This window comes from Cervus canadensis, chromosome 4 (genome assembly GCF_019320065.1).
Source record: "Cervus canadensis isolate Bull #8, Minnesota chromosome 4, ASM1932006v1, whole genome shotgun sequence".
Classification (NCBI taxonomy): Eukaryota; Metazoa; Chordata; class Mammalia; order Artiodactyla; family Cervidae; genus Cervus; species Cervus canadensis.
The window spans coordinates 65,466,384-65,477,818 of record NC_057389.1 but is presented as its reverse complement, the minus strand read 5'-3'; the positions used below and the strand labels follow the sequence as shown (position 1 = coordinate 65,477,818).

At 37.0% G+C, this 11,435-nt stretch overlaps 1 protein-coding gene across 1 annotated transcript; it reads left to right on the top strand.

Moving 5' to 3' along the window:
• Positions 1 to 5,851: 5,851 nt before the first annotated feature.
• On the top strand, positions 5,852 to 6,781 carry LOC122439225 (olfactory receptor 2T27-like). The gene has a single exon (XM_043464317.1). It carries the CDS (start codon positions 5,852 to 5,854, stop codon positions 6,779 to 6,781), a length of 930 nt encoding a protein of 309 aa, XP_043320252.1.
• The last annotated feature ends 4,654 nt before the right edge of the window (positions 6,782 to 11,435 follow it).

Here is an 11,435-nt window from a genome sequence, read left to right as displayed (position 1 = left end):
ATAGGTACTGTACAATCTCACATATATGGAATTTATTTTAAAATTTCTTAATTCATAGAAACACAGTAAAGCAGTATATATCAAGAGCTAGATGGTAGAAATAATGGAAATATTTGAGTCAAAGAATACAAATTGTCAGTTGTAAGATGAGTTAAGTCCTGAGGATCTAACATACAGCATGGTGTTATATGTCATTGGAATATTATAGATAACCATTTATTGTATAGCTGAAATTTGCCAAGAGAGTAGATCTTGGGCTTTGACATAGTGTTAAGTCACTCAGTCATGTTCAACTCTTTGAAACCCCATGGACTGTAGCCCACCAGGCTCCTCTATCCATGGGATTTTACAAGCAAGAATACTGGAGTGAGTTGCCATTTCGTCCTCCAGAGGATCTTCTCGACCCAGGGATTGAACCCATGTCTCTTGTATCTCCTGAACTGGCAGGCAGATTCTTTACCACTGAGCCACCTGGGAAGCCCAAGCTTTTACAACCCCACCGCCCCTCAAAAAGTTCCTATAGTTCCTATGTGAGGTAATGAATGTGTTAATTGTGGTAGTCATTTCTCAAAGTATACAACATATCAAATTACCATGCTGTACACTTAAAAGATAAACAAATTTTACTTTTCAACTATTACTCAATAAATCTTGGGGAGAGAGTAAAAGGGCAAAGCTATCACAAATGATGAGAACCATCATCTGCACATAGAAAAGAGGCGGCTCTGTCTCAAACATATGACATGTGCAAAAACCTTTTGCCACAAGCTATGTGTTTTCCTTTCTGAGTAGTTTAACAAATATATGAAAGTCACTAGACAATTTTGTATCTTGTTATGGAAAACAAGCTAGTTGTACTTCGAGCCACTGATGCCCTAACTAGTATTTCTGAGTCAGCTTTTATTCCTAATGTTGAACCTGGGAATAAAGCAAAAATCTATGACACTCATGAAAGAAATATGGTGACTTCCACAAAAGCCATTGATGTTTAGGTATGGATTGCCATCTTCCATAAAGCAACTGAAGTAGATATTCTTACACACCTGAACAAGTGTGACTATAGAGTCAGGATAACCATAAAAATGTCTGATGTGAAACCAAGTCATGTGGTCTCCCAGAGCTACCTCAGCCCTTTCATACAGTATTCCTAGACAGTGAGCAACTAGTTATTTCGAGTAAAATGACTCTTGGAGGGAACTTTTTCCATCCAGAAACTCAAATAGTCACAATTAAAATAATAATCAAGCTATTGTTTCTAGAACCCACAAATTACTTGACTCATTGAATTTTCTTCCTTTAAATGAGTTTGCTTATTATTCTCTTGCTGAAACCACAGTCAGAGTTTATATTACTCAATTAATTTCCATTCCTCCATTTTCCAGTGTGAAAATAGATTGTAGTAAGATAAACTAATACTCAAACGCATGATAATTTGTAATAAAATTGTAATCAGTAAAAACATAAGGTGTTTGACACTGGCATTCTCATCTAGAATTTTGCTTCATAGTTCATGTTTAAATATAATCTTCAAAAAAAAGTTTGTTTGTTTGGTTTTTGCTATCCACTCTTTCAAAGTCATCCAAATACTTTGCTATCACATTTTTAGCATGTAATTTCTTTCACATCTCCATTTTCATACATACAATCAAAGTTCAACCACACTATTTTGCAAACAAAAAGTACATAATACTGGACAGTGTGTATACTTTATAGGAAGTTTCTAAGAGCCCTATACTTATTTGGTGGTGGTGGTGGTATAGTCACTAAGTTGTGTCCAACTCTTGCAAACCCATAGACTGTAGCTCACCAGGCTCCTATGTCCATGGGATTTCCCAGGCAAAGATAATGAAGTGGGTTGCCATTTCCTTCCCCAGGAGATCTTCCCGGGCTGCTCCAATGCAGGAATTGAACCTGCTTCTCCTGCATTGAAAGTGGATTCTTTACCAATGGGTCACCAGGGAAGCCACATTTACTCTAGATCTGTAATTAATTGAAGTCTGGGGACAGACTCCCATGAGAACCCTTTAAGGTTTCTCCAACTCCGGTACACAGAATCTATGGAAGGACTTCATATTACAATACTGAATCCTCACTTTCTGTTCTCAGACCTAAGCCAGGTGTGGAATAGAAATGTAGTTAATTCATTTTCAAGTACCCTGAAATGTCAGAAATCAGGTTTCTTAAGACAAGAATTTACTACAAAAGAGTCATAGTGCACAAGGGGATGGCAGTAGCTACTGGAAGTTCACCAAGCCAGCAGTAGCCAAGGAAGAGAAAAGTTTTTTACCTATTAATAGTAGGTAAATGTACATTCTTCCATGCAAGAAGCTAACTCTGTTCATTCAGTCTCCACACCAAAGGTTCAGGACAGAAAGCTTTGAAAAACAAGAGCACATATGTTTGGACCACATAGAAAGGAAGCCTCTCACAGTGAGTCATGATATGTGAAATGAATTTCTTTTACAATTGAAGGTCAATATATAAATGACTAGACAGGTTGAATAATATTTGATGGAGGGAGTTTATGTAGGAAACTGCCTGTGTCCCCACACTCTTCAGCCATTGTCTGACAGGGTACTGAGAGCACATTGCTACGTGTCTTCTCTGCCTCAGTTCCTGCACATACGTTCCATATGAACAGTCAGTAGGTTAATGCATGTAACGGGCTCTGACATTTATTAAGTCCTCTTGGCCTGGAGAATATCATGGACTGTATAGTCCATGGGGTCGCTAAGAATCAGACACAACTGAGCAACTTTAACTTTTACTTTACTTTTACTTTTTACATTTACTTTTACTATAAGCATTAACTGCTGTTGTTATAATCACTATTATTAGCAGTTCCTCCACTATACTGTCATTGGAGGAGATAATCATGTCCTCCCACAGCATTTCTTCAGGAATTACTGCCCCGGAGCCTAGGAGGAACACAACTTGGATCTTGCATGACAAAGACATTTTTTGGACATTGTTTTCCAGAAGAAGAGTTTAAGAGCATTCAAAAGAATAGGGTGCATTATGGATGGGAATAATCTATACAAACCTTTCTGATAGATTCTACCTTTCACCATTTACACAAAAATGGTTTAAGAGTGAGTGTTTCTTTGATTGCTAATCACTCAGTTTCAGACTTTATGCAATGGAACCATTAGGATCCTTGAGCATGTAGCAGGAAATTTGAATTTTCTAAGAAGAAACTAAAAGAATTGGCACTATTTTTAGCTAAAATATCCCACGGAATTAAAGTTGCTTTTCTGTATTTCTTGAGTAAATTGTGGTCATCCATATTTGACCATTTGAAGGCAAAAATATACATATTTTGGCAGAAAAATCTTTTACAAGAATTTTTATAACATAATGTGCATTATTTAGTCAAGACTGAGCTTGTATGGACACATACTTTATCATATTGAAATAATGATTCAACAACAAAGTATGCATTAGCCAAATACAGACTTATGTGTGTGTGCTAAGTAGCTTCAGTCATATCCAACTCTGTTTGACCAGATGGAAGGACTTCCCAACCCAGGTCGGGAAGATCTCCTGGAGAATTGTATGGCAACCCACTGCAGTATTCCTGCCTGGAGAATCCCATGGACAGAGGAGTCTGGAAAGCTACAGTCCATAAGGTCACACAGAGTTGGCTAATGCATAGTTTGTTGTTGAATCATTATTTCAGTATAATAAAGTATCTGTCCAATGGTTTTATCAATACCTACTGATTAATGTAATTTTTAAGAAGGCAAGGACAGCCCTTATAAATCAAGTAGATCAGTCTCACTTACATATGAACCAACTGAATCCTAGAGCTATTCATTGACTTCCAGGCTTACAAAGATATTGATAGAACCAAGATCTTATTAAAGAAATCTCAAGATTCACTTTTACTTTATATTCCTAAATTCAAGAAAATGCAATCTTGCATTATAGATATAAAACATAATATTTTCAAACCACAATATATCACATTTAAAAGTCTAATTTGTTAATCTGTGAAATGATTAATTCATACTTGAAAAGGACTTGTATATAATTACAGAGATTTCAAAAACTGATCATCAGTTAGATGCTAGGCACAGTGTTCAATCCTTTATCACTCATGCTGCTGCTGCTAAATTACTTCAGTCGTGTCCAACTCTGTGCAACCCCATAGACAACAGCCCCCCAGGCTCCCCTGTCCCTGGGATTCTCCAGGCAAGAATACTGGAATGGATTGCCATTTCCTTCCCCAATGCATGTATGTATGCTAAGGTGCATGTATGCATGTATGTATGCATGTATTTATGTATGTATGTATGCATGTATGTTAAGTCGCATGTATGCAGAGTCATGTCCTACTCTGCGCGACCCTATGGACAGCAGCCTACCTGGCTCCTCCATCCACAGAATTCTCTAGGCAAGCATGAGCAAATTAATTTGGCAGTGCTTGACTATTTCCCATTCTTAGCCTACAATTCATCATAATAATAATCCCTGTGTGTTAAATATGTAGGCAAAATGTCATATTTTACATGTGATACTTGAAGACCATAGAATATAATTTTCAAAAATATTCTCCCATCATTTCACACCACAGAGACTGAATATGTTAGGGAAAGCATTTATATCAAAAAATGTAGGATGACAGAGAAACATCTTGAAGGAAAGCACTCCAGAAAAGCAATCCAGGGACCCAGAGGTGCCCAGGGTCTCTGGTAACTTAAGGAAACAAAATTTCCCATAACTAAAGTGCTGCCACAGCTTATAGTGACTTTTCCTTGGAAGTGTGACACTGAGAACGCTGCTCTCTTTCCATTGACAGTCAGACAGTATACAATGTTTCTCTTTCATTATTTCAAACAGAAGAAGGCATAGGGAATATTTATGAAGATACATGAATTCATCTGTCATCAGGTGAAAAATACCACTCCTACAAACAAGGGATCTTAAAATTCATTTGTAGGATTTCAGTCAACTTTTTAAGAGTATTTTGAAGGAGATTTTTACTCTATGATCAATGAACAATAATTGTAAGATTAACTGGAGCCCCTGGTGGCTCAAATGGTAGAGAGTCTGCCTGCAGTGCAGGAGACCCGGGTACGACCCTGGGCCAGGAAGATCCCCTGGAGAAGAAAATGGCAACCCACTTCAGTATTCTTGCCTGGAGAATGCCATGGATGGAGGAACCTAGCAGGCTATAGTTGATGGGGTCACAGAGTCAGACACGACTGAGAGACTTCATTTTTAACAAACAAAGGATATGGCAACTGTCTTTAAGTTGTTAAATGAATGAGAAAATTATTTAACTGTAAATATACAGTTGAAAACTAAGATGGGAAGTATGAATCAAAAGAGAAAACTGAATAAAATAAGAATTACAGAGGTTAGCTTATAAAATGGAGTGAATAGCTTTTCTCATTAGCAGACAATTAAAATTTCTTGATAAAAGCTGAGAGAGAACTCCCAAGGAAGTTCAAGAAATCTTTCTTCTAGGGTGAAGGTAGATAAAATAGGACACTTAGAAAAGCAATATGCAAGAAATAAGAATGTCAGTACGTAAAGAAATTCAAACATGGGAGAAATAATGGTTAAGTGATTATTATAAATCAAAGGGAACAAATATATTCATTTACCAACTTTCAGATATGATCTTTCTAATTTCTAAGTACATGTGTTTTAATTTGAGGAAGTTTTGTGGTTTTTTTTCCCATTTTCTCTTTTATGAGAATGTGCTTCTTTGGAGTCTGATCCATCAGTGTACAAAGAAAGTCCTGACCAACAGATTAAATTATTTTAGCAGAGCACCACATCCTCTGCTACATTATTTTGCTTCTGCAAGTTTTCAGTTTTAATAAGGCATTTGAGTGAAAATATGTATCAGAAGAATGATACCTCAACTGACTTCATCCTCCTGGGGCTCTTTCCCTGGTTCAGACATCCCAACCTCCTCATCCTCATTATCATCCTTATCTACACTGCTGCCTTTACTGGAAACTCCATATTAATCCTCCTAATCTGGCTGGACTCCCATCTTCATACTCCCATGTACTTCCTGCTCAGTCAGCTCTCCCTCATTGACCTGGCTTACATCTCCTGTACAGTCCCTAAAATGGTCACCAACTATTTCACAGGGAAGAAGAACATTTCCTATTTTTCCTGTGCTACTCAGCTCTTCTTCTTCCTCACCCTTGGCCTTGCTGAGTGCATCTTGCTGACTCTCATGGCTTATGACCGCTATGTAGCTGTCTGTAACCCCCTGAGATACACAGTCCTCATGAACCCCAACATCTGTCTCCAGATGGCTGCTGCAGCCTGGATTGGTGGAGCCCTTGCAGCCCTTGTACACACCATCTATCCAATGAACTTCCCCATCTGTGGTTCCAGAGAGATTAATCATTACTTCTGTGAGATGCCTGCCATCCTGAGGTTGTCTTGTATGGACATATCAGCCTATGAGATGGTGAAATTTGTGTCAACCATTGTTTTTCTCCTGATCCCATTTATTCTCATTCTAACTTCCTACACTCTCATCTTCCTCACTGTTCTCAGGATGAACTCTCGCAAGGGCAGGAACAAAGCCCTGGCTACCTGCTCTTCCCATATGACAGTGGTGAGTCTCTACTTTGGTCAAGCTATCTTCGTCTACATGACACCCACCTTAGCCCATACACCTGAACAAGACCAGGTTGGAGCTGTTCTTGGCACCATTGTGACCCCCATGCTCAACCCACTCATCTACAGCCTGAGGAATAAAGAAGTGGCAGGGGCTCTGAGGAAGCGCATGGGAAAGTGTTACAATTGAGGAAATATCATATTCTACAATGTCACTGTCAGAAATGCTCTACTGTCAATATTAAAAATAATCATGGTCACTGGACTGTCATATGGGAAATAAAACAGCATAAAGGAGCAGGATGATATTAGGATGCATACATATTGACATATGTCTATTGAGATGGAGCTGTTCTTAGTTCTATAGTGATGACTCTAGTTGAGTACAATGTGTTACTTGTCTTTAGCTTTGGGGGAAATTACATGGGTTTACACAGATAATCTCCATCCTCTGGAGCAGCTTCATTAAGTCCAAAACTGATTGTCATCCTATAACTACTTGGTTGATGTTTCTTATCTTGAAGTCATTATTTCTGGGTTTTCTTTCATTCATCAATTCATTCTTAATGACCTTAACTGAAGCTCCACTGCACAAAAGCTCAAAGATCACTTAATCCATGAAATAGTTCTAAATAACTCTTCTTTTTTCTAATCTCCTACTTGTACTCATACATACTTTTTTATGTTTACTACATATAATTTATGTAGTTGCATTATGTACACTTCTCAATTTAAAAATATAGATAGCCCTATGTTAATAGAAACAATGAGGTGAATGAATTCAGAAAAATTTTAAGGGATTAGATAAGAATTATTATTTTTATTTTTTTCTACTAATGTTCACCATTTTTCATTCTTCAATGCTATATTAATTGTTGTTATTTTTCAAGCCAATGAAATAGTTCCATTTCATAACTTATAATCCAATTCAGTGTGACTACTGCGACTGTAGTTAAAAATAACTACAGTTAACTGAAACTTATGATTATGTGGTCTTATTTCAAGTAAAATGAGCAATAATAAAAATTTTTAATTTATAAAATTATCACTCACTGTTCTAGTTAACTGTTCAATTTTCTTATTATTATTGACATCATCAATATCATCATCAAAATCATGTCCTCTTGTTCTAGGTTGTCCATTTTAATGGTTATAATTGTTTGTAATAATCTCTTAAGATACTTTGCATTTCTGTGGTATAAGTTGTAACTTCTTTTCATTTCTGATTTTACTAAGTCCTCTCTAAATTAATAAAATTGATGCATCTGTATAAAGTTTTATCAATTTTATTAATTTTTTCAAAGAACTAACTCTTAATTTTATTGATCTCTTCCATTTTTATTATCTATTTCATTTATTTCTACTCTAATCCTTACAGTTTGTTTTCTTCTATAACCTGTGTTCTGTTTGTTTTTCTTCTTTTAGTTTCTTTAGATGTAAAGATAAGCTGCTTATTTTAGATTTTCCTTTTTTCCTGAGGTAGGTTTGTATTGCTATACAATTCCCGCTTAGAACTGTTTTGCTACATCTTGTAGATTTTTGGTCCATTGAGTGTTTGAGTGTTTCTTTTTTTTTTTTTTTAATTAACAAAGATTTTATTCTGATATAAATCATGCAGATGTTTTATAACATTTGCTTTGGATAAAGAAACAAACAGGAATATCTCCTTTCCACAATATTTGAATTCTATGAAGAATTAAGCTTCATTCATTTTATTTGTCTCCAGGTATTTTTTTAATCTCTTCTTTGATAGCTTCAATAACTCATTGGTTGTTTAGTAGCATATTTTTTAGCCTCTATATGTTTATGTTCTTTGCAGTTTTTCTCTTGCCGTGTAGCCTTGTAGTGGGAAGAGATGATTAATATGAGTTCAATTTTCTTAAATTTACTGAGATTTGTTTTGTGCCCTAGCACGTTATCTAGCTTAGATAATGTTCCATGTGAAATTGAAAAGAAGGTCTATAGTGCTGATTTTGTATAAAATGCTACATGTGTGTGTGTGTTCAATTAGTCTAATGCATCAATTAAAGCCAGTGTTTCCTTCTTCATTTTCTTTCTGGATGAAATTCATTCTTTCCACTAATGTAAGTTTCTTGTTAAGTCCACTGCTGTTCCTGTGCTACTGTCAATTTCTACCTTTATGTCTTTCAATTTTTTTTTGTACTTAGGTAGTCTTATTTGGAGGAGAAGGCCATGGCAACCCACTCCAGTACTCTTGCCTGGAAAATCCGATGGACGGAAGAGACTGGTAGGCTGCAGTCCATGGGGTTGCAACAAGTTGGACAGGACTGAAGCAACTTAGCAGCAGCAGCAGCAGTCCTATTTGGGGTGCATATATATTTAAAATTGTTATGTCTTCTTGAATTGATTTCTTGATTATTATATAATGTTCTTCTTGTTATAGTCTTTGTTCTAAAGTCCATTTTATTTTACAAAAAGTATTGCTAGCCCTGCTTTCTTTCCATTTCCATTTGCAAGGAATGCTTTCAGTTTGTGTGTATCTTTAGGTCTGAAGTGACTCTCTTAAAGGCAGCATATATTGGATCTTGTGTTTGCATCTATTTAGCCACTCTATATCTTTTTATTGGAGAAATTATTCCGTTTGTAATCCTTGATAGGTTTGTACATATTGCCATGTTGTTAATTGTTTGTGGGTTATTTTGTAGTATTTTTTGTTCCCTTCTGCTTTTGTTCTCTTTCCTTGTGATTTGCTGACTCTATTTAGGGTTATATTTGGATTCTTTTATCTTCTGGGTGTGTGTGTATCTATTATAAATTTTGGTTTATTTTACCTGGAGATTTGTATAAAGCAATCTATATAAATACATGATTGTTTAAAGTTGCTGATCTAAGTTTAAGTACATTTTTAACAACCTTGCAACTTCACTGCCCTCTCTCCATGTTGATTTTTGATGCCATATTTTATATCTTTTTGTTTTGTGTATCCATCAACTACTTATTGTGGATATAAATGATTTTGCTATTTTCATCTTTTGGCCTTTCAATTAGTTTTATATACTGTTGATTTGCTATCTTTATTATATATTGACCTTTGTCAATGAGATTTTTCCTTTCATAATTTTCACATTTCTAGTTGTATCTTTTTCTTTTTCACTTAGAGAAATTCCTCTAATGTTTCTTTTAAAATCAGTTTTAGTGATGCTAAACTCCTTTATCTTTTCTTAAAATTTTTGATGTTTCCTTTAAACCTGAATAAAAGCCTCTGGCTAGAGTATTCTTGGTTGTAGGTTTTTCTCTTTCATACTTTAAAAAGATCAAGTCACTTCTTTCTGGCTTGCAAAGTTTCTGTTGTAAGTTATCTGATAACCTTATGGGAGTTCCCTTGTATGTAACTCTGCTTTTCCCTTGCTGCTTTTAATATTCTCTCTTCTTCTTTAATTTTTGTCATTTTAATCATAATTTGTCTTTATGTTACCTTCTTTGAGTTTGTCCCATTTGAGATTCCCTGTGCTTCCTGGACCTGGATGTCTGTTTCCTTTCCCAGATTAGGGAAATTTTCAGGCATTATAACCTCAAGTATTTTATCTGCCCCATTCTTTCTTTCAGAGACCACTATAATGCGAATGTTAGTATGCTTGATGTTGTCTCTGAGATATCTTAAATTGTCCTCATTTCTGTTTATTCTTTTTCCTGTCAGCTCTCATGATTTCCACTACTGTGTCTTCCAGCTTGCTGATCCATTCCTCTGTATAGTCTACTGTTGACTCACTCTAGTGTATTTTTAATTTCTATTATTGTGTTATTCAGCTATGTTTGGCTTTTCTAATATTTCCTAACTCCTTGTTAAAGTTCTCACTGCATTCATCATTCTTCTCCAGAGTTCCCTGAGCATCTTTACAATCATTACCCTAAACTCTTTATCAGGTAGATGCTTATCTCAATTCACTTAGTTCTTCATACAGTTTTAGCTTGTTCCTTTGTTTGAAAAATATTCATCAGTCACCTCATTTTGCCTAATTCAATATTTTAATTTCTATTTATTTGGTAGGTGGTCTGTTTCCTGATCTTGGCAAAGAGGCTCTTTGTAGGAGACATCTTATACTTCTCAACAGTGCACTCCCCTCTGGTCACCGGAGCTAACTGCTAGAGGGGCACCCTCCTATGTGGATTGCATGAGTCCTTCTGACTAGTCCTATTGTGGGTGGTCTTGTAGGTGTGGCTGGCTCCTAGTCCTGTTAGTTGCTAAACTCTGCCTTGTATGGAGTCTACTGACAGATAGGTGAGGCTGGGTCCCAAGGCAGATGGCTTTAGGTCTCCAGGAGGTCCCAGGACCAATGCTGACCCACTTGTGCATGGAGTCAGGTTTTGTTGTGAGTGGTTGTTTGGTCTTGGTTCCCAGATCTAGTATCAACTGGTGGGCAAAGCAGGTCCTTGACATTGCTGGTTGAAGGGTTCAGGGAATCCCAAATTTGGTGCTGGGCCACTGGTGAGTGGAACTGAATCCCAGGGAAGCTGGCTGAGAGATCCAACACGTCTCAGAGTTGGTGCTGTCTCTTGGCGGGCAGAACTGGGTCTTTGGGGTTAAAGAGCTGATGTTGGCCTGCTGGTGGCAGGGCTTATGCCTTGCAGGGGATGGGGTGGTCCCAGGGCTAGTGCCAGTTCACTGGTCTGTGGAGCCAGTCCTGAGGTCTTTGGCTGGCTGCAAGGCTCTTGAAGTCCTGGAGTTGGTATGTTGACCCACTGGTGGGTGGGGCCCAGTTATTCCTAGAGCTGATGCCTGCCCACTGTAGGATGAGGCTGTTTCCAAGGCTAGCATTGGCCCACTGGTGGGTGAAGCCAAATCACAGATTCTCTGTCTACAAAGCCCTGGGTATCTCAGAACT